This window comes from Trachinotus anak, unplaced genomic scaffold, assembly GCF_046630095.1.
Source record: "Trachinotus anak isolate AG129_WGS33_773 ecotype Australia unplaced genomic scaffold, CSIRO_AGI_Tana_v1 ptg000006l, whole genome shotgun sequence".
Classification (NCBI taxonomy): Eukaryota; Metazoa; Chordata; class Actinopteri; order Carangiformes; family Carangidae; genus Trachinotus; species Trachinotus anak.
The window spans coordinates 986,646-1,010,876 of record NW_027273857.1 but is presented as its reverse complement, the minus strand read 5'-3'; the positions used below and the strand labels follow the sequence as shown (position 1 = coordinate 1,010,876).

The 24,231-nt window shown below is 44.1% G+C and overlaps 2 protein-coding genes across 6 annotated transcripts in view; one reads left to right on the top strand and one right to left on the bottom strand.

Annotated features, from left to right (window-relative positions):
• The window catches only part of LOC139622405 (ras-related protein ralB-B-like), a 159,415-nt gene that overhangs the window by 109,476 nt on the left and 25,708 nt on the right, over positions 1-24,231 (bottom strand). The window lies entirely within an intron of this gene.
• LOC139622374 (zinc finger protein GLI2-like) overlaps positions 1-24,231 on the top strand; it is a 64,128-nt gene that overhangs the window by 19,767 nt on the left and 20,130 nt on the right. The window contains exons 3-4 of the mRNA XM_071479651.1: positions 14,678-14,783; positions 22,370-22,572. Of these exons, the coding sequence (XP_071335752.1) occupies positions 14,678-14,783; positions 22,370-22,572 (309 nt within the window). The remainder of the gene's footprint in view (positions 1-14,677; positions 14,784-22,369; positions 22,573-24,231) is intronic.

Below are 24,231 nucleotides of genomic sequence, written 5' to 3'. Positions count from 1 at the left end.
ACTAAGCAAACAGAGGGATCAGTGCACGTGTCACTATGGAGGCCATATTGCAATGGGCTCAGAGACCAGGGGATCACAGTGCGTTAAATAAACCACTAAAATAAACAGGTGTATAGCAGAATAACATGTATGAAAACGTACTAATTCCTAAATATGATAAAGATCAAAAGCAATTTGTAGCAGCAGGAGATTTGTTGATTGAAGTTAAGTCATTAATGAGCTTTTATAAACCACAGGCTCACATTCAGACTCAGAGTTGGTTAAACCATCATTTCATGTGCTTCAGAATCAATCGATCCATCAAGATAAGCTTTGAAAAGTTCATTCATCTTGTACTTTTTTTAATGCACAGATGCAACAAGGTGCATTAGGTGCAGAAGATGTAAACATCACAAAGTCACACGATGTTGTGACATCACAAAGTTACAGAAGTCCTGATGGCTGGACAAATCAAACAAAAGAAGATCTTGGTCCACGTCACAGAGGGTTTACTGTAGTTTCACCGAGGCAACAGCAAGGGTCTGACCACTCATGTGCTGCTGATGTGATCTGTGCATCCACCCAGCCACAACACCACACAGCAACAACCACTGTGCTTCTAATCACTCTGCTCCAGGAGCTCAAGTGTCCCCTAAAACATGGAGGAGCTACTTGTTTCTGACTAAGTTCGTACCCACAGTTTATACAGACTCTGTTTTTTTACAAAGTGCATTTAGACAAACAAGGAGCACTAAAACTCTCCACTGAAGCCCAGACAAATTAAACTGTCTTTGGGCTTTAGTAGCTCGTTATGGTTCTAACCAGCACGACCACAATGTGGAGGGCCACCCTTGGTGTTACAGGAAAAATATTAGGAAAGTAACTGTAAGAAAGTAAAGTTATAGTTTTGGTGATTGACACCGTGGTATATTTCAGATGCAGGGCTTTTCTCCCCTTCTTCCTCACTCTGCCATGATGGAAATCCCCTGATGTCTGACCCTCCAAGTCAAATACCAACCACATAAAGTAAACCTAAAAAAAAACCTCCACATTTCCTCACATCGGCCAGTGTCTGAAACCTGCACCATGCTGAGACAAAAAGTGGAGCAACAGGAGAATATGTTTTGACTCAGCAGCATTAAGGGAAGCACACAGAACCAGGGCCATGATGAAAACACTGAGAACAATCATGAAAACACCCAGAGAAGTGCTGGTAACTGAAGGGAAAGGACTGGAAGAAGACCTGGTGATTCAGAGGGTGAAAGCATGAGTCAAATTCTCAGCATGAGGGATGTATCCATGACATCCTGTGTATGGGATAATGAGCTGTGACCTTTGTCCTCAAGGATGCAGAGACTGTATCTGCCTCAGAAACAAAGCCTGTGTCACTGAGTAGTCTTGAAACACACAAAAGTGTGGACAAAAATGAGTTGAAAACATCACAAACACCAGGAGAAAGAAAAGGGCAGTTGGGACATGAGACAGTCTGTCAGGATATCTTCTCTGAGTTGTGTTGTTTTTCAGTAAACACTTAGGAAAGTAACCAGAACTGTTGGATGCCATTTGAAACACAGTTTGTTGATCTTTTGAAGCTTTTTGTTTGAAGCATACGGAAGTTTTAATGTAAGATAATGTCACACAAAGAGGAGGAGGCAGATATTTGTCCAGAAAAAGGCTGAAAACAGCATTAGATTACCTGTTGAGATGGACATTTCTTGCAGTGTGCTGTGGAGGATGAGGGGGTTGGGATGTGAGTTGGAGGGGGTTGAGTTCATACTAACAATGGGCGGCTCCCACATCCATTCAGCCCCCCTGCCTCAGCTGTCCATCATGATGTGATTTGGTTTGGATTTTGCTCTGCAGCTTGTTTTACCTCCACATGCACAGATGTTAAAAGTCCCACAGATCATTTTTGTTTTTGCTACCAACCAAAAACTCAATTATTCCATGTTATTATAAACTCAAGCTAAATATTCTCTGTGTTTCTGAAGGCCAAACATTTCAGGTCTGAGGTAGTGACAGGCCTGAGGCGGGAACCTCCGCCCTCTGAAACAGCACACAGCTGCCATCTGAGAGCTACAAAAGTCTTTACAAAGTTACAGTGAAATGAGAAGAGGCAGACTAATTGCCTTGTAAGTATTGCAGAAAGCAGCTGGAGATTAGCAATAACAGCTAATTAGCTCAGCTACAGTGGAAATCAAAGCTCGCAAATGAGGATAAACACACAGTGTGGTGTTTGTCTGCCAATTATAAATCTTTATGAAGCACCAGCTTGTCACATTCAGAGATTTTAAAGGCTCCGCTCTGAGAGACAGCGAGAAGTGTTGTGTTTCAGAAAGCTGCAAACTTTCCCCCTAAACACCGAACCCATGTCTGCATCGCCACTGGCCCTTAGCAACTGTTAAAACACTGTAAAATATGACTTCGCTCTTTTCTTAATTCAACACTCGGCCGCACTGAGGAATATTTTCCCTCATAAACACGCTGAAGTAAGTGCTTCCCCATTAGCCGGCCTCATGTTCAACACTCAGAGAGCAATGAAAGTGATTATAGCCTCAATAAAAGGGCTTTTGTTGGAGCTGGAAATCAGTTCTCACACTTTGGAATGACTCTGTAAAGGTTTGGACAGAGGGATGGTCCTGATGGTGATGGAGACAATAAAAACATCAAAGAGGACAAATTGAAATTTAAGTTTCATCTTGTGACAGTGTTGTGAAATAGAAAATTTGAAAGCTTGATACTTTTTTGCTGTGGCACATTAAATGTTATGGAATAAGTATAAGTTAAGGGTGCAAAGGTCACAGCCACAGTGAATATACTCAGCAGAGGGAATTAAAGAACATTAACAGTTGTTGTCATCCAGTGCATGTTGGGAAAGACTTAGCCCCCCCCGTGACCCTTTGCAGGAGAAGTTAGTACAGATCAGAAGTGAATAGATGGATGAACATAATCTTGGGTTCATGAACTTGATGAGGTTTTTCTATGAATCATTCTGGACTGACTTGCTTCTGTGCTGGGTCATCGCTGCTTTCTCTCCTCCGCCTCTTAATAAACACTGTCTAACTTTTCTTCTGGTTTATTTTTCTGTATTGAAACTCATCCCACTCTCAGCCGCTCTTTGTTACTGTGGTGACTCCCCCCACTGCCTTCAGTGGGTCTGACAACACTGAACCCACACAGGGTCATAGTGTTGCATCCACTTGAAGACGTCTCCTCCCTCTCTGTCTGACTGACATACTCAGTCTTTGTACTTCTTCAAAGGGGGTGTGGGTGTCTCGCTCCATCGTTCTCACAATTTTCCCATCGCTGACTTCACCCCAAAATGAGCTATTTATCACGATCTACAAAAGCGCTGTGAGTTAGGATTATTTTGCAGTTCATTTTTTGATGAATCAATTATTTCTTTATTCCATCAAGTCTCAGTGAATCATCTTCTGGAGCCACTGAAACCGGTGAATTTTAGGCCTTGTTGCTTAAAAAGACAAAGACTAAAAACAATGACTCAATGATCAAAATTGTTCCAAATGAATGTTTTGGTTTCAGCTCTGTCTCTCAGTTACAGTAACTTGGATACATGCTGTTTTTTTGTTCAGAGTTAAAAAGGGCTACAAGTGACAGCACGGTGGGCTGAGGGGGGTGGGGGTGGGGGGGGTTAGGTGAGAGTGAATGGACAGTGATTGATCTGTTTTCAGTAATGATTTAACAGCTGTTCAGATGACACCATCAACAAGCTGGATGGGTCAGTCTCCTGCCATCAACAGAGGCCCAAGACCCTCTGAAGTTAAACGTCAGTCATGAAAACACTTCAACTTGTTCCTTCAGAAATCAATCTGTCTCCACCTACAGCTGCTGGAGCATCAGGGAGCAGCAGGAAGCAGTGGCAGGCTGCAGGATAATGTATGTGAACTGTCTGGGTGTGGGTGTAATGACACATTTCTTACTGACGGGGAAACTCGATCACAGCTGACATCTCGTCTGCTGGGCCTCGTACTGACAACACAACCAGCTCCGGCGGTAACATGAGCCGAAGCGAGGACGAGGACCAACATGAAACCTCGGCAGGCGGCCTCCTGCCCCCGTTCAGACTCAGCTGGGCTGGTGGAGAAAGGGAGTCTCCCTTCTTTCAACAATCCCCTCAGCCAGGCTCTCATTTCCTAATCATGGGTTTCCCCTCCGTCTCTCAAATTGCAGAAGAAATGACTGTAGTCCCTGAGCTTTCTGTTGTCAGGAGGATCAATCATGGTGTTGAAGTGAGTGATGAAGGATTAGCACGATTCAGGGGCCTAATGATGTATGTTTTGGCAGCCTGTTCTGGATTTTTTTCTTCATCAAATCCTGTGAGCTTTTATTTTTAGTTTTACCTGTTTCCAGAGGCGGTCAGCAAACTAAGCACAGCAGTGATGCTGCAGATTCAAATGTTACAGCATCATGCATTCACTATAGGAAAAAAGGATGTTTGCATCTCGTAATTATAACAAATAATTAACTAGTTAAAAAAACTATATCTCATATTTATGACTTAACATATCCGAATTATTAATAATTTTGTTATTACTTGATGTTTGTCTCCTAATTATAAAGATAAAAATTTTGTAATTATGAGGTTTTTTTCTAGATAGGTAATTTCTATAATTTCTAGAAAAATAAATAATAGAAAATCATTTCTAGAATTTTTAGAATAATTCCTATATTCTTAATATTTACAGTAAAACATCTCCTTTTTTCCAATGCTCTGTGCCTAAAATGTTAACGATAATTTACTCAACCTAGTACAAAAGCATATAATCCACCAGCTAGTCTGAAATCTCCGCTACCGTTTGGTATGTGCCAACAAACAGCACTGGAAACAATGCAATGATAAAACCAAATATCAAAGGGATCTACTCTGAATCTGAAAGCTGACATGCTTATTTCATCTCCAGTATTTGTAGCTCTGACGCTGGTATGTAGTTTCTGCAGAGCCACTAATTTGGTCAGGAAGCTAATGGCTCTTTTAGACTAATTGTTGTCCTGATGTGCTTTGTCTTGTAGCCATTGGTGGCGTTTGCACGAGCTAATTAGCCACCAAACCAGGCCAAGCAAGGACTGAAATAAGGTCAGGAAATATGTATATTAGTGCTGCTCTCATTTATACCATCTCTTTCTTAATAAGTCGATTCACGAGTCACAGGAAACTCATTAGATGGGACTTTTAAGATGAATCACTGTAATGATGCTTTATGGACACAGTTTTTTTTGGTCAGCATTATGTAGTAGGGGCAAAGTTGAAAGGCAGTTTATATTTCATGTTTTGTTCTACTTGAGGAGGGACTGTTCGTTTGAAATCGTGTGCTTGATCCCTGCACAGTTTGAAAAAAAGGTCCTAAAAAACACAGCTTGTTTCCTCCTCTTCTGCAAATGCTTTTGTCCTGTTCTGATTCGCTGAGACGAGATGAGGTGCGAGTCAGCATTTAATTGTACGCCGTGCTCTCTTTGTGTGAGGCGGCCTCCTCTTCTTCTCTCCCCAGCTAAGCACTTTATCATTACACACTGCAATGTTTGCCGGGCTTTGTGGTCCTCGCCGTCCCTATTCAGCAGCTGAATCCTGCAGGTCAGAGGTCGCCCACTGGGGATGAGATGCTGGAGGGAGGAGGGAGGCCGGCCATTGCTGCTCCAGGCCTTTACAAAATCCCCTCCTCATCCTCATCCAGAGCCAGATCAATACCTCACCCTGCTAAGGAGCTAAGGTGTTGTTACTGCTGGTTACAGCGAGTTTGTGCTTGTTTGTTGTCCACCACTGTGGATGCAGTGTTTTTGAGATGGGCCTCCAAAAAAGAGGGACGCCATTGGTCGATTGTTCAAACTGGCAGATTAGCCATAGTGATATGAAGGAGATAATGTTCAGATCAGAAAATTACTTTGGGGCCATAAGAAACAACGTATTGTATCTTTTAGTAAAGAAGACTTGATGCAGCATTTTCAGATTAGAGTCTCAGACCCTGCTGACTTTGTGGGGGATACAGAGATGAGGAGATGGTTGGAGGAAGAGTAGTTTGGAGCTTTCGCAGCTGGACATTCCTTTTCACTTTCTGCTCAGGCACCCTAAAATTTGTCCAGAACAAATGTTTCATCAAGTACACTTCTCTTAAACTGCTTTGTTCCTCGTAAAAATCCTCCTCCTCTCTTATTTTTCCATGTTGCGGCAGCTGTCTTTACTCACAGACAAATAGCTTCATGACAGCGGGGTTTGCGTGCTTTGGCGTGGAGCGTAACAACAGACTCACAAAGGCTGCTTCTGAAAAATGTGTTCACGGTTTAGGGCTACTTTTAGACCTGTTTTGTTTAGCTCTTTGCTCATCTCTGTGCAGCCTGATTGGGTTGGTGCAGTTCATAAGACCATGTACATGTTGTTTTAAACCAAGGCCTTGTGGTTAAACTGGCTGTGGTTTGACTAAACCAAACAATGACCCCCACACACTCCTGACAAAGTTCCTGCTCATCAGCAAGATATCTGTAGTTTGAAATCAAAGTCTGCATAGAAAATGAGCCATTTACCATCAGGGCCTGTGATCTTACAGAGGAGCTTGAGTTTCAGAACCAGAAGAGAATCTCAGATCCTCTCCTCTGATTGGCTGACTGATCTGTTGTTACTAGAGCTCCAGAGAGAAGCCTGAGAGAGGAGATGTAAAACTACACTGAGATGGTTTTTGTTCTTAAAACCAAAAATATATCATCTGATGGAGATCAACACTTCAGATAAAACACTGGAGAGTAAAATATGCGACCTTCAAATCATATGTTATGTTAAATCCAGTCTGAATTGGGCTTTAGTGTTGATGTAAGGCCAGAGCAGAGAGGAGCGATGACCTTTCAGATTCAATCAGCTTGGTGTGGGTGTGGCCTGAGGACACTGCTGAACATGTATCTCCACCAGAAGGCTGTGACAAGAGAAGCATCAGTGTAGACAGGTCCACCTGGTAGTGTCTCACAGGGTGTAATCACACCTACAGTCCTTTTTCTCATTTCTTAACCTTTGAAGCAAAATTTGTGTTTACGAAACGCTTCGGTTCACTCGGCTCAATTACAAGCCAGCTGAGGCTTGTAAACTAAACTGAGATGACGTCCTGAGTGGCCTGTTTATGGGAGAGTTTTTGTAACGTGTCATCGCACCGGGGCGGAGATTTCAGCGGTGAGGGACGTCAAAACAAATCAGAGTACAGATCTTGTAATTTCAGCTCAAAGTGATGGGAGCTCAGTGTTGCAATTCCTCCTCTCTGGTGTTCAAGAACACAAAGAAAAGACTGAATATGATCATCAGATGAGATGATACTGTAGTTGGATTTTGTTTCATTATGCTCTGCTCCTTGTCTCCGTCCCATAAACTTCTTGGTGCAGTTTCCTGTAGTTAGAGCAGATTAAGTTTCGTCTCTTACAGCAGTGCTGTTTTCCTTGGTGTAAAAAGAAATGAAAAGGTCTTTTTCACTATCAGCATCGTGACAAAATATTGAGAAGTCATAAAACCATGCCCATTACATCATTAAAAAAATGTTTTTAAAAGGTGTCTGCACTCATCACTAAAGGCCAATTCTTGCTCTCTGCACCCACATGTCCACGATAGTCCATACGTGTGTGTGCAGCCTGAATCTCTCTTCTTCTACTTCTTTATTTTTATAGTGGCTGACACACACCGTTGTGGTGCATTACTGCCACCAACAGCGTGTGGATTGGGAAATGCGCATGCGTGGAACACCAGACTGAAGGAGGCCTTGAATTGTAGTATGATTGGAACCTCATTCACGACCACACGACCGGAGAAAAGTCCACTGCTCTCGGCGGGAGCGTTAAGTATGTTCGCGCCTGAAGATATATGCACCAGAGAAAGGTCCTCAGCAGTGGGAAAGTGCTAATCAGGATTAGAAAGTCAATTCCCTTTAGGTTTGTCTCCTTTTCTCCATTGTTTTCTCTCAAGCCATCTCCCACATGCTTCTCTTTAGCAGAGAAAAGAAGATGGAGAGAGGAGTGAGAAGTATTGTTGGGAAAGGTCATTTTGAAGTGTGTGAAGGGGGCTTTGTGTGGAGGCAGAGTCCAGAGTGTGAAGACAAAGGCCATGATATGTGGTGGGAGGAGGCACTGGAGAGGGACAGTCTGACCACAGGATCGCTCCTCTGCAGTGTCAGTTTGCAGATACATGTTTTCTATGTTGTGTTTCATGCAGGGAAGTTCTGCTGAGAACACACATGGACACAAAACTGGGTTTGTCAAATTCACAGTGATTCAGTCTAAAAATAAGTCAATTTTTTTGTTGTTGTATGTTTGTTTAGATTTCTTGTATTTTTAGAAATTTTTCCTCAGAAAAAAGTTTATTTGGTTTGTTAACAATCCTCAAACCCTAATAGAGGATTTCAGTTGCTTCTGGTGGACAGAAATTCATTTCTCATTCCCTCAGATTTCCCACCTGAGTTAGAGATTTAAAACACAGCTTCTTCAGGTTTCCTGCTGTGCCTGTTTGAAGACGTTTATTCAAGATGGAGAGGTGCGACCCATCTTTAGAGAAACTGAGGAAGTCAGCCAGGGGTCTGCTCTCCATCACGCACAGCAGCACAATGTCAAACAAACACAGCCCACAGTAAAATAAAGCTGGTTAGGAGAGCGGAGCCAGGGGAGCAGCTGGGTCGAAAAATAGAGGCAGTCCTGCTTCAGCAGATTGTCTCAAGCGTGCAGTGGAGTGTTTATCGACACGGGAGGCGGCCGAGTGCTGACGCGACAGTGCAGACCTCCATCTATTTTGGTAGATCGAAGTGGAGGTCCGGGCCTCCTCGGTGACAATCAGGGGATTGGTGAGGTCCTCCGCTTCCACCTGCGACGTATTCATCACCACGACAAAGAGGACGAGGCGCATCACTCTCAAGATTCCCCCTGTGTTCCTTCTCTCTCGTTCTCTCTCTCCTCCAACATCTGTATCTGCAGAGGCCTCCACCTCATTAAGACATCACAACAAGACCCTCACAGAGCTAATGTGTAAAACTGACTCGCCTGTGCTCAGGTGTTATTCTTAGCTCAGGTTTTTCCCCTCTCCTCACCCTCCTCCTTCCTCATTTTGGAGAAGAACTAGGTCTTTGTTTAATTTACAGATGGCCCATTGGAGTAATTTCCCATTCAGCGGCTCGACTAGTCTGGGGTGAGGCATAATCCCAGGCGCCCTCCTAGCAAGGGTGCCAGCGGGGTAATATGGATGTTAGCTGGGGAGCATGGTGACAGCCCCAGAAGCGACGATTTAATTCATTGTATTTTAATTATCGCTCTCATTCACCAGCTACAAGCCCTTTCTCTGGATCCCCTCGACAGCAAACCTTTATCACCGGCCCGTCGAAGAAGATAATAAACTTTTGCTTTAAGGTAATTACTTAATCTGGACAAACCTGTGTGTTAAGCAGTGCTATTAAGCGAGGGGGTGATAAATCAGGCATGCATTGGAGGTGGGTGATTACACGACGGCACAATCAGTCTTTGAACCCTCGCAGTCTTTTAAGTACCTAAATTACACAAACAGCATGCTAACAACATGCCGCTCGTGACACGGTGAGCAGAGGAGGCCCATCAGCAGCTACCTCGCCGTCTGCCTCGTTTGGTTAATGCCAGCCGCAGCGTGCTCACCTTCAGCCCAGTGATGCGTGGAGGTTATTAGCACGTGGCCTGAGCCCAGCTGTCGAAGGCTGATAAGTAACTCGCCCCTGTGGTGGTTTGCCATCGGGGCCACCTCACTGCAGCCACACAGTGGTTCAGCCTGGATCGAGAGCAGGTGGATGGATGGATGGATGGATGGATGGATAGTTGAAAAGTTGAAAAATGTTTATACAATTTAGAATAAATATACACTGTATCGCCAAAAGTATGTGGACAGAGCTGCAGTTTCTTTGAATGAGACGCTGCACCACTACCTTCTCCTATAAGAGATACCAAAAACAAATCCATCTGATTTAAAGGTGGTTATTAAAGGTAGTAATTTGTGTTTGTTTTCTGTTCTCTCCGACTGAAGAAACAAAATGATTTAACTTGGATCTAGTTTACACACGAGCTGTGACGTGATCCGCAACAACTCCTCACTATTTTCTGGAAAAGCTTTGCTGAACAGGAAGTGATGCATTTACATTTTTTGCTTGTGTTTGATAAAACAGACCAAACAGAACTGTTATCATGTGAAGATATTATGATCAAACACCTTGAGTGCAGTATGAGGGCCTGAGTGCAGCGGTCTGTGTATTTGGGACATGAGCCAACTTTTTCTGCTGCAATTTCCTGCCAAGATCTTCAAAGTCCCCCCCTCACAGGCTGAGTAAGACAGAAAGGATTCCACTTCAGAGGTCTGACATCCTTTGGTGTAAATACTTTTGTCACTGAAAACTTGGCCTTCAGAATAACACAATCTTTCAGTCTGGCTGTTCCAGTGTGAATCACTGATGGGGTCAGAGTATTGATCTGCTGGTTCATTGGACCTTCAAGGTCACAGGGTATCTCCAAGAAAGGCAGGACAGAGTGACAACTACTAACCAGATGTGTAAAATCATGTAAAAGTAATCTCCAGATAACCAACACAAAAGGGAGTTGAAATATAAATAAATATATTTTATCAGATCTTGAAAGCAGAGGAGCCCTCAGACAATATCAGCTGAATCAGAATCAGTTCTTATTTTGAAGTATTCTATACAATCTGCAGGGGGAGGAGTGTTAGACTGGATTCTGCTGAGTCAGGGAACGTTCACATTTGTGGTTTCCCCACCTACATCTGCTCTTAACATTTATTGTGAACCTGCAAAAAAAATTCAGTTTAATTTTTCTGTTTTGACATCAACTTCTTACAAGCCTCCAAAAGCTTGAACAACGTATAGGCCAAAACCTCTTCAGGAGTCAGTTTACTTCAAACAAAGTGCTTGTCAGATCAATGAACAGCGTCTGAACCCCCTCCCCCACACACTTCCATGTTGGAATTTGAAGGTTTTTTGACCGAACTCTCATCGTTTAAAGGAAGATTGTCTGGCATGATCAGTAACAGCTGAGTCTTGCAGCAGTGTTACTGTACAGATCATTTAAGGCCTGAATGTTGCTCATACCAAACTTTACGATAACGTTCTGCAGTGATACAGAACAACAGTGTTTCTGCTGTGTGCATACAGAAGGGGGGGCTGACTTTGAAAAACTGTAGTCGGCCAACGGCAGCGCTCCACCAGACGCTAAAACAAATGTTAGCAAGCAAAGACTAATAGATGGCTGGAGCCTAAGCGGGTGCACGGCAGCACTGGCTGACGCTGCGTACGCCCCGGGGGGGATCGGGGCCCAGTGAATCAGGTAAATGTGCCTCTTGAACTCTCATGAGCGCTCGCCTTTTGTTCTTCCTGTGGCGGCAGAACAATGGAGCTGTCTCTGTGATGGAATAAGGCTGCATGGTCAATCCCCCGGCCAGGACGGCAGGGCCGAGCTGACTGGCCCAGGCCCAGGGCCGCAGAGGAAACCTCAGCCTGGATGACAGGCTGGATACCTGACAAGGGGACGATGACTGGTTGAATTACTTCCTCCCGGTCCAACGTGTCCAAACTGGAAGGGTCATTCTTGTGGAGAAATCTGAGCCCAGAAATGTCTGTGACACAAAACTCCTCGGCAACAAGTCATTTACTCCTGTTTTCAGTTTTTGTAGGGACTGTTAGAATCCCACTGCTCTGCTCTGCTGTGACTCTGTGTAGTGTATTTCATGACGGTGAAAACATGTACTGTAACTATCAGCACACTTCAGATCTGATGGGAGGTAGTTATAAAACAGTATAAACAGTTTGAGTATTTTTAGTGAGTATTTTAACTTTGCATACTTTGACTTCTACTTGTAGTTGAGTATTTTTACTCTGTTGTACTGTGACCTTTACAAGCAAAGGACTGAAAGACGTCCTCCTTCCTCTCCTCTCTGACCATCATGTTTCGGTGACCCAGATTTAGCAGCTCTTTGTCTCCCCCCTCTCGACCCCCTCTATATAATTCACCCCCAGCTGTTATGAATGGTGCATTAACTGAAGCTGCTCCTTGAATGGGGCCCTTTAGCTCTCCCTCACTCTCACACACATACATACTCCCCTCTCCGCTCCACTCAGCCTACACAGTGTACGCAGTCAGACACAGGGTAATTATACCACACTAAAATTACAATGGAGAATGTCTGGGAGAGAGGGCGGTCAGTTTGGTCACAGAGCCTCAGGGAAGGAAGTAAGGAGGGAAGGAAGGAAGAAAGGAAGGATAGAGATAGAGATAGATAGAGATTTAGTGACACATACAGAAATAAATAGATGGAGATAGGTATAATGGAAAAACAAATACAAATAGCAATAGAGATATAAGATAGAGGTGAAGATAAATATATAGAGTTAAAATTAATGGTACTGAGAAATAAAGTTGGACGTAGAGATATAGAGATATGTCAAATAGTGAGAGAGAGAGATAGAAACAGCTGTAGAGGAGGTGACAGAGAGATCATGAAACAGATGAATAATAGAGACAGATTCAGATAGAGATTAAAGAGAAACAGAGGTAGAGGCTGCTCGCGATAGGTCACAAGTGAAAGCACCAATAATAACATCAGTAATAATAAAACTCAGCCTGCAGACACATCACAGTCAAGAGCACCGAGGAGTCTGAGTTCACATCAAGACAGAGCCTCTGAATCATGTCTTCTTCCAAACTAAAGGTGGCTCAGGCGGCGCCGTGACAAGGGAAAACGACACCGGTGTTGAGACGAAGCTGGTCGCCTGAAGGAATCCAGCCTCGTCCCATCAGGCCTCGGTGCCATTGTGCAGACCCGAAAATGAAGTAAAGAGAGGCTATTTCTGCGGGCGCTTAGGGACCAGGCCTGTCTGTCAGGCTGTCAGGGTGCAGAGTGAGAGGGATGGACCTGGAATGCTGACTCACTCAGGTCCCGGGCCCCTGGGAGCCCCAGGAGGCCCCGTTATCCCTGCTTGCCGCTCGGCCGGGAGCGGATAATGATCCGTGGCCCTGACCCCTCCGCTCCGAAAATCCCAGGTCACCCCGCAAGATTCCCACTAGAGTGAGTGTGTGAGTGTGAGACACAGGAAGAATTTTAATGCGGTCCAGATATCAGCTGGCTCACCTCTCCCTCCTCTCTCTCCATCTTTTTCCTCGTCTTGTCGTCTCCGATCCGGCAGCTCGGAGACAAGACACACCAGGTTGCAATTAACAGGATCTGAAAACTGAAAAGTGTAGCAAGGGCGAGCAAGAGAGGACATGATGATGGAAATGTAGGGGGGGAGGGGTTAGGCAATGCCCTCATGGAGCTTTTCCAAAATAAAAACCTGAGAAAAATGTTAACAAGAAACATAACTCCATAAAGTGAGTTAAAGAGCCCAAAAGGCTTCATTTATACGGTGGTAAAATAAAGACACGACATCTTCTGTGGTTTCAGGTTATCGCAGCAGCTAATTAGCTCTGATGTTTTGGGTAAACTTCCCAGATCCAAGAAGAATCCATGAAAGAAAAACAGGGCTTTAATGAAAAATAAAAAGGGCCATTAAAAGGATGCACGATGAAACATACAGAGCTTGTTAAAACCGACGACTGTTAAACGGAAACGGGTTAAATTGGAAGCAGAAAGGCACCTTTATCACAGAACCTGGGCTTCCTCTTCAGGTGGGTTTGACACATGTGAAGTGGACAAATGCAGGGATTGATTACACAAACTAAAGAGGACAGTAGAGGTGGAAGAAATCTACTTGTGACAGCCTGATCTCATCAGACATCCACAGTGATGTCAAAAAAAGTCATTGCTAACTAATGAAGACACTAGTGGATCTGAAAGAGATGTAAACAACAGAACAACAGGAAGTGAGACAATACACAGCAATAAAAGTCCTGTTAAGAAATAAAGAAAATAAGAAATTTTATAAGTAAGTAAATCACAGCTCAGTCTTTGTCTTTAATTTGTGTTCAGTGATGTTGTCAGACGATATAAAGTCAGGCACATACAAGGTTTTGAACTAGTCTTGTTAAAACTAACCCTGCGTTATGAGGTCTAATGAAGGACTGCAGGTGTCCCTTCATTTTCTCACCTGGTGGCTCAGATAGATGAAGGTCAAGAACGTTGCATAAGTCTTGGTTCACTTTTGAGAGTCACTACATCCTGAAAACAAGAATCAAATAGTCAAATTCATGGACACGGAAGGGGGGGGGGGGGGGGGGGGGGGGGGGGGGGGGTAGCTGCGTTGTGTGAGCCTGGCTGTGCTTGTTTGCAGTTCCAGAGGAGACTCGGGCTGTTTGGACGAGAAGAGGGAAGAGTACAAGCAGTAGAAAGCTTTTCCCAGTGCTGTCAGTCCCAGTTTGAGTCGGGGCTGCAGCTTCTCTCCACACAGTCCATCATCCCGTCTAGTTCAAAGACTGTCTAGCTGCAGGTCTTTGTCAAAAGCCCGGTTGGATATCTTTTATGTTCAAGATGTAGGATTTCTTAGGATGACTTTGATTATTTATTTATTCCACTTCTCTTGTGTGATAGTGCCAATATTTTACACGAAAGTGCTCAGCTTGCTCTGAAATTCATGTTGCTTTATTGTAGCCCTTTTGCCTTTGAAATTTCTCTTTTTTTGTTTTGAAAGGCAAGCTCTTTTTTTGAAGTATCCTCTCTCTCCCTCCCTCATCTAACTCTCTCTTCTTCTTTGCTTTTCTGTTCTTGCAGCCCCCCACCACATGTTCCCCACCTTCCACACGCCGATCCCGATTGACATGCGCCATCATGAGGGACGATACCACTACGAGCCTCACGCTCTGCACGCCATGCACGGGTAAGTGGCCTTTTTTCTGTTGGGTAAATATTTCTACATGAGACAACTCAGACACAGGTTGAACCAAGTTAAAATCGTCAGATCTTTTTGATGCAAATCGTTACTTCATCTTCAGTTACAGCGCTGCAGCGCAGAGGTTGTTTTCCTTTTTTTAACTCCGGAGGATTTGCTTGCGAGTGTATGTTAGCAGGGGCTGATGAGAGCTGAGCCTTCGCCAAGTTCAGTATCAAAAGCAGATGACAACATGCTGACTTCCAAAGTGAATAATCAATGCTGGTTCTGAAAATTTCCTCTCTGCACCCCTTGTTTCCGATACAGTTTGATTATGTGGGCAAGCCTCGCTCTTTTGGCTACAGCTATCTGGGGGTGAAACTCTCTGATGCATCGAGACGTCAGCTCGCTCTGTGAAGTTATGCTGCTGGGATCCAAACTGGGAAAATTTCAGACAGAGATAAAGAGTGAAGTTGACTTATTGCTACGTTTGAATAGTTACTTAGTAAATTCAGCATCATTCCTTAGGTCCTTTGTTAAATCTATATTATTCTTCTTCCCTGATGTTTCTGTTTGTTTTTACTTAATTAGACATTTTAAAATCTGCACTGGATGGATTTAGGCTTCAGTGTAATAGCAGAAGAGCTTCGACTGGTATTAAATATTGTTTGTTGAAGCTCCATCCAGTCTAAAGATGTGCATGTGTTTGTGATTATAAAGCAGGTCTAGGTTCTATATTAATACTGTGAAAGTATCAAAGCCTCAGTCCACAGAGAAATGCACACAGCCTGTATTCAGACACTGAGCCTTAAAACCAGCCGTCAGGACTTCTGGAACTTTGTGATGTCACAACAAAGCAGTCATTGCCCTCAGCCACACCCCAAGCCCCGCCCACCTGGACCCACCATCCAACCTTGCAGGATTTGGTTGTTTACCTGAAATCTGCTATATTTTCATTAGATCTGTACTAAAAGATTGAAATTGATCATATGAGCAAAAACTAAGCTTTTTGGGCCCCCAGGGTCTGTGACTCTGGAGGAGGTTCAGGCTTTACCAGCTGTCAGACCTGCCCTGTCTACAACCTTTGACAAGGAGCTGCAAGTTGGCACCAATTTATACAAAGGGGTCTCAAGCTAATATATGAAAACCTCTGGTTTAACCTATAACAATGCATCATATTTAATAAACTGATCACATGTTTAATTTGTAACTGTAAATTTCCAACTGCAAAATGCAAATTCTAATGAAAAAGTGGAAGCAGCTGAAATGAAACATCTGGACAGTACTTGAGTAAATGTACTCAGTTGCTTCCACTTCTGTTGCTGGATAGAAGGTAAAAAATAAACTAATCTCTGCCGGTCGGCTGGTATCAATCTGCAGCTCCCTCCATTAGCAGCGATCAGCAGGGCCGGATCCATCACTGATGACATAATACATCCAACCCTCCGTCCAGCACCTCTTTATATTCATTAATGGCTTGTTGTGTGGACTAATCTGTGTGGCGCAGGCCGTGTTGCCCCCGAGCTAGCGCGGTAATTAAACTCCCGGAGTATAGAGGTCACGGTGCAGGCTGCATGTGCTGCTGCAGTGCTGGTGGTGAGTCCGACTTCAGGCTGCTGTGGGGTTCAATAAGAAATGCAATCCCATTTATTTTCCTGAGGGAAATTCCGTTTGTAAAGAAAACACAGTGTGTTATATACACTGTGCTCTACAAAATTCAACTGTACAGATTTGTTATTTGTATCAGGAACCATTGGTCCACTGAAAAATCCCCTTTTCTTGCTTTTGTTCAAAAGCCAAACCAGTGTTTGTGCCTCAGATCCTCCCGAACCGTACTGCAGACTGTTGTGTGTGTGTTTTTGGTTTCAGTTAATTTCAGGACACAATGACACTTGTAGTGGCTTGGAAAATATATCTATCTATATATATACATTTCTTTTCTGAAGCTCTTGATTCTATCAGACGCTTCTCAGCAGCTGCAGTCTTTCTGAGGTCAAGAAAAAACTTTGAATCACGTTCATTCTATGAAAAACATAAATTTAAACATCTACGTTTCCATGACAAAGTCCATCAACTGATGAGGATTGTTTGACATAATCAAAAGCTCCTGAAAAGCTACTGAATGGACTGTGTGATGAGACTGATTTAGCAAATATCTTGTTCTTTTTTGCTCAGTTTCCTTTTGTCGTGGTGTAATGCAGGTGGAAGTAAGGACTCATTTGGACAGTGTGTTATGGTGCAGTGAAGCACCAGGGAGAAGATTCTAAAATGAAAATATGAGAGTTGGGTTTCAGGAAATGTGGTTGTGTGTTCTCAGACTCAAGTGTTGTTGTTCATTGTTATTTTAATTGCTGCTCATAGAAAAGTGACTTTATGAATCACTATCCCAACAACAGGAGTGTGTATAACAACAAAGCCGACCTCTGCTTTAATCCAAGTGCAAACAGTCTTTAAATGTAAGTCAGTGCAGCTGAGTCTGTGACACAGTTTGAAACAGAACACAAGGTTCAAAGTTACTTTATCACAAAAGAAAAACTGGCACCGGGACAAAAAAAGTCAATAGAATTCTCCAAATAGTACTCTTACATTTAAATTCACAGATTTGATGGTGATGCATACTTCGCGCCTGGCGGAAGCAGGGCTATTCATCACACCGGCTGGGAGAGTGGAGGGAGGGGGAGGAGAGGAGAGGGGGGGTGGCTGTCCGTGGACTCGGCCACCTTGATTAATGTGATTTGATCTTGACAGTGGACCCCTAATTCATCAAGACCTTGATCTAGCTGTCGCTCCCCCCTGCCTGTGCCAAATTCACCTAATTACAGGAACATTGCGCAGCAAATTAAGTGCGGTGTCATTTGTCGCCTGGTGCGGCACTTTATTATACACTCGTGGCAGCGTGTCAGAGGTCCCCTCCTTGATTGTCTAACATGACATCTCCGCGCCGTCCCCTTTATCATTGTTTGCATATACTGTAATGAGAGGGCTGGTTATTTTGTCAAGCCTGTCATAAAAAGCAGCCGAAGGGAAGCCTCTTTTTTCCTCCCTCTTCCCCCGGATACAGAGGACGGTTTGTCTTCCCTCGCCATCGCCAGCAAATGACAGTGAGGCAAGGAAGTTGCAGGACGAGGCAGGAAGAGGAACCGGGGGGGCATTTCCTCCTCTGTAACAGCGTCTCTGTGGACAGAGTGAGCCCAGAAACCACTAACATGAAGAAGCTGAGATGAGATCTGTCACAGGCCTGATACTACGACTCAAACCTGTAGTTCTTAACTTTTCTCAAAGAGCAGTTTCAGTTCAGAGGGAGAAACACTGGACCTTCTGTAGACCTTCAGGAGACCGTTTCCACTCTGGCCTGTTCATGACAGTTCATGACAGGATGAAATCTGCACAGCTACTGTAGGAACACACACGTACAAACTCCACCTTCACAAACACAGTCTCATCTGGCATAAAATGATCTCCGTCCTCAGTGCTGGGATCTCGACGCTACAGTGTGAGTGCCCCAAACTTCAGCCTGCAGCTCCCTGCAGTGAAGTTCTAAAGGACTCCTGAAAAACACTGTGTTGTGTTTGTATAGCACAGAGATCTTCTGTTAATCCTTCAAACACTCCCTGCCCTGAAGAGACATTCGCCAGAGAGCCACAGCACAACAGAAGCTTCACTCTGAACATGTTTCAAACTGCTGTTTCAAACAAACACACAGAGTTCCTGGTTTAACACGGTGAATCCAAGTGTTGCTGCCTGCACGCTCGGATAAACCTGCTCAGGACAGGACTGAGCTGCTGGGCTCCTGCTGGCCCCCAGTTCCTCCCCTTCTCCATGACATGTCAACAGTTCTTCTATGCTGTAACACTGTCAGGCTCCATGTTTGTTGTGTGATAATGTGATTAAAGGCACTTTCATGTAGGGATAAAGAACAAAACGGAAATTATGAAGGTCTTAATACTGGATTTTGACACAGGTGCTCAACTTGTCAGACATTTCAGAGTAACAACACAAACTCAAACATGTGGTTGTTTGCTGGTGTTGGTCAGCTGCTGGTCAGGATCAGCTGACGTGCTGGTTTGGTTCTTTCTTAGTCCTGTATCAACCTGGGCTCTGATGCTGAAGTGATTCTGCTGCTTCAGTGTCAGAATCATCACTGCTGCACGGCTGCATTAAGAAGAAACAAGTTTCAGCTTCAGTGTGCACCTGAGGTGACATGAAAAATTTAGACCGAGTGTGAAAACTGTTGCAAACTAAAGTTATTGGATAAAAAATCTGGTCCAGCTTTGAGGACAAAGCAAACTGGAGGATGAGATGATGAAATGACTTTTTAAGGAGGCCATGATTTGCAGCACTGTGAACTGTTTGTTTGTATCTAGGTCATTTCTTCCCCTGCATGAGGAGGAAGGCGTTTGGGGGTTTCATGAGTTGGGGGGGGGGGGGGGGGGGGGGCTGTTAAGTTTGAGGCGTCCGTTTCACGCAGCAGACTTATAAACCTACAGTGGGAGTTTATTCAGCCGTGCACTGGACGACGTGATTTATCTAAATCAGAGAGCTCCCTGAGCCCCGACACCGGAGACGAGACTCGCTGTCACACTGTAATTCATCTCTGGTGTCGCAGAAGAGACTCAGCACACACACGTGTGCACACACACAAACACTCGTCCAGCCGGCACAAACAAAAAGAAACATTTCAGAAGCATCTCGAGGAACGCCATTCTCATGTCTGTATAAAACACATACCTCAGATAACAACATAACTTTACCAAACAATTCATCACTCTGAGTAATTTATCACATAAAATTCAAATATTTCCAGCCAGGTCCAAAATAACAAAGCAGCATGTTATTACAAAAAGATCATTTATGATTATGTTGTTGTCCAGAAGAAGATATATTTGTGGTTTTAAGAACCTAAAACCATCTGAGTGTAGTTTCTCCTCTCTCAGGCTTCTCTCTGGAGCTCTAGTAACAACAGGTCAGTCAGCCAATCAGAGGAGAGGATCTGAGCCTCTCTTCCTTTAAAAAGTAAACAGACAAGTCTTTAAGTGTGAGCTCCACTCACCGATGACTCAGTCTGTCTACAGTGTGTTACCTACAGGTTAAAAGCTAAAACAGAAATAACCGTGATGAGACAAACCTGCTGCAGATAAGTGGTGGAACCTAATAAACAGTTTTCTGTTGAAACTCATCCAAATTTTCAAAAGCTTCAATTACGACATCAGCATCTCCATCATCTACATTTTAATCACACGTCTCTGTGACCCTGGAGTCTGGTGCTGAGTGTGTGTTTTCACACAGCCATAAAGTCACGCACCTCATTAATGGGACCGATATCATGACAGCACCGGCTGCAGCCTGCGCCATGAAAAACAAATGTAAACAGCAGTAAAAAGAACAGAGGATAAGGTCATGTCTGCCAGGAGGTGTGAGAGGCGTCATGCCTGATTAACTCCCTTTAAATCTCACCACTAAATACACTGAGTGTGTTGGGGACGTTTCAGCCACACATGGCCCCGCTGCCGGCGTCTCACATCATCCACACATCACTCAATAGATTCACATTTTAGAGACTGAGCTCAAGTTCTCAACAGAGGAACATCTAGAAGTTCAGACACTGAATAAATCACAACCAGGAAAGACACAGTTATTTTGTAGAGTGGTGTACACTCTGCCCAATCAGAGCTGAGCATGTAAATGAAGTGCTCAAACTGCAGCATGCCGATCTGAACTGGTGGATGTTAGCTGGGTTCATGTCTGCCTCTCCAGGAGAGCTCCCTCCTGTTTCTGCCTGCTGCCCGGCGCCGGACCCGGATACGCTCTGAAGGTCGAGCATTGTGTTCGCTCAACGCCACACAGACGCCCAGAAAACTCACCCGCAGCCAGACTCCTCTCTGAGAATGTGAATATTACATGACTTATTCACTGCGATCACTTCCGAAGCGCCCCCTCCCCTCTAAGGAGCAGACACTTGCTTAAGTAAAAGTTTTCAGGCTGGATGTAAAGACAGACATATTTATATTCTTCATGTGATTCAGGCTGATTGTTGGAGGAGCTTGTTATCACAGTAAACAAACCCTCATAGACTGGATTCAAAGACAGACAGAGCTCACCTGCTGACTGTTACATGATGAGAACATGAATTATTAAAACAGACTCAGGCAGGTATTATCTTTTTAGGTGGAAAATCAGATCTTTATCTTCTGCACAGAGAGAAAGAAAAACATTGCCTCACTCGTGATGCAATCCAACAGTCCGTCTGCAGGCTAATAAAGCCTTTGTTGGATGTTGGATGATGGAGGTGGGGGGAGGAGTCTCTCCAGGTAGGAGACAGAAATGATTTGGTAAACACTGAGGAAAGGCCAACACAAAGATCTGAGACATGAATTAATTTTAAACACCTTTTAGAATCAAACTGGAGAGAAAATATTTGACAGATTAAATCACAAAATCCTGCTCAAAATCACTTTTTATCTTTTTAATCATATGCTGAGGTTTCATGACTTTTTAACCTTTGAAATCTGTTAAAAACTCATTACATTTAATAGCGTGAAACAACCTGTTGTGAATGGGACTTTATTCTTTCACTTGAAATGTGAGAAATGATCTGAAAACTATTTTTGTGATGTCACAAAGTCACACAATAATCTGATGCTTGAAACTCAGACGCACTTTGAGACCAATGTGTCAGCGTTACATCTTCAATCAGGCTCAGCTTCCAAAAATGACAAACGTCCCATTATTAACCCGGCAGTATTTTCTCTCTCCACATGAGCCAGCACCGTTAAACGACACCAACAATGCCCTGTGGTTACTCGCCACGCAGCACTTCCTCCCTCCCTGTCTACTCATCTCTATGACCCCGATCTCACCCCTTCCTCTGACTGTCCCAGATCAAAAGCTTGATAGAGGAACTGTGTTAGACGTGATCTCACTCTCAACGCCGTCTGTGTACACACCGAGGCGGAGGCTCAGAGGATCGGGTTTGCAGATGGATTACTCAAGACGCTCGCCGGAGGAGTTTGTTGAGTGTGACGGCGCTTCAGGTGGTCGTGTCAAAGCGTGCCTCATGCTGATGGTGCGCAGTCTCCAAGCGCTGCAGAAAATGCAGCTTCAGGATCTGTTTCCTCTGAGTGTAGAGCTCCACTGTCCAGAAACTGTCTGTTTGTAGACTTTTATCCAGGACAGTCCACACCTCAGTGTCTGTCGTCACATATTGAATACAGATTGTTGTTCTTCTGTGTTTGATGTTTGGGCCCAAACCAAAGTCTAAGCACAAGTTTTGTGTCTACATTTGTGGCTGAGTGCTGATTGGTCGATGTTTCTGTGAATCCTTTCCCTTTTCTTCTTCCTCTGTGGTTTTTACTGATGAACTTTCTTTTCTTTTCAGTCGAGGCAGTGATGACCGGAAGACACTTCTCGTTTTATCTCAAACAAAAAAAGCAACCTGTGACTGTGAGCTCATCGGTCAGTCTCACAGTTTCACGTGTCGTGAGGCACCTCAGCAGCGTGGTTTGATGTTATAGAGGCTTTAATGAAGGCCTTTCTGGTTAAAGAACTGTTTTCCTAATTATGACACCACATCACTAATGTCTCACTTTCTTCTGCAGCCCTGCAGGTTTGGCTGGCAGCCCTGTCATCTCTGACATCTCCCTGATCCGTCTTTCGCCTGCTGCCGTGGCGACCGGCGACTCTCCGTTCAGCCCACCTCACCCTTACGTCAGCCCTCACATGGAGCACTACCTGCGCTCTGTGCACAGCAGCCCCACCCTGTCCATGATCTCAGCAGCCAGAGGACTCAGCCCAGCTGACTGTAAGTTCACTGCCCAGCAGCTGTCATCAGCTGTGGATCCTGTTCTCCAGTCATTATTAATTACAGCTTCATCCAGCTCAACTCAGAGCAGTTCTGATTTTCTTTCTGGGATTGTTTCATTGAAGGATTTTTAGAGGGTGAGGAGGTAAATATATTCAATTTAGAGAAAATAAAAAATAGAATTTCCTTTATTATTTCTATCCCTCATGTTGTTGTATGACCCCTCAGATTTACCCTGGAATCAACACACATTTGTGTTTCCACATTTCTATGAATCACTTTATTCACAGGGTGAGAAGAACTCTTGAGACGTGATTCTAAATTCATTAAAAGATTTATTATCCCAACATTGTTTCAACCACAGATTCATTATTCAGCTGTGTCAGCCAAGAGTTCCAAGATAAATTACTTTTTCTCATTGTTCCCTAATAATTTATTGTAATTAATCTTCTGAAATACTGGATCTTTTAACCTCTTCAGATCCTTGAAAAGCTTCACAGTGAGCAGGACATGTCATAATGATCTGTGATGAGGCATCACAGTAAACATCACAGTATGTAAAAACCTGAAGCAGAGGAAGCGGCTGCAGCGGGAGAAGCTCGTGGTGTTCTTGTATTTTTTAGCAGGAAAAGAGACGTTAAGAGGAGCTCAGTCAAAAACTGATATTCACCAGGGAGCAGGGAATAAAATAAAGGTACTGCTGGCTGCTACATACAAACACTATTAGATGAATTGGCCTCACAGTGGAAAAACCTTGACCTGCGCTCCCAGGTGCTTTGATACCAAGAGGGGATCCTAAAAGAAAATCTGTGGAAATTGATAAAAGAAAAACAGTTCCGGCAAATACTTCCACCCCCTCCAAATTTGCCAGGACGTGATGACAAGTCTTTCTTCAGCGCTCAATTACAATAACAGATTGGAGCGCAGCAGCAGAGCAGGATATAAATCTTCTTTTACAGTCTGTCAGTGGTAATGTGGCAATGCTTTTAAACTTAAATAAGCGTCCGTGCCCGAGATCTGGCCGTGATAGAGCCGTGTGAAAGGAGGAAGGATGGGGAGGCTGTTTGCAGCGGAGAGAATGCAAATGACTTGTTGAAAGACAAGGCCTTGGGTTTGGATGTGGAGGCCATCAGATTTTATGTGTTCCAGATGACCTTTCTTTTTTTCTCACAAACTCTTCACGACATCTGACATGTAAGATAGGATACCATCCCATCATCACCTGGAGCTTTGTTTCAGTAATCAGCTGCTCTCTCACTGTGATCCTCCTCATTGTGTTCTGTGTTTTTAGCCCTGTGGTGCTCTCTCTGCTCTCTGTCACACTCCCCACAGAGTTTCATTTCATTAAGAAAAGCGCTCTGGCCTTTGTCTGCCTCTTTCCTCACCATTCAGAAGTTTTTAAGGTGGAAATATGATCCTGGAAGTGAGACGTAAGAGCAGCTACCTCAGCTATGAAGTCAGCACGAGCACGGCGTCTGTTCTTTTTTACATCCTGAGCCCTGATGTTGTCTGAAACATTACTTAGGAGACCAGGGCAGGGGGTAGAGTCCCTGAAACAAGGGGAGACGTTTGGTTTGTAGACCGGCGTCTTCAGGAGAGAGGGGGGTGATTCTGGAGGTGGAAACAAATTCACATCGCAGTCTTATTGGCACTGATGCT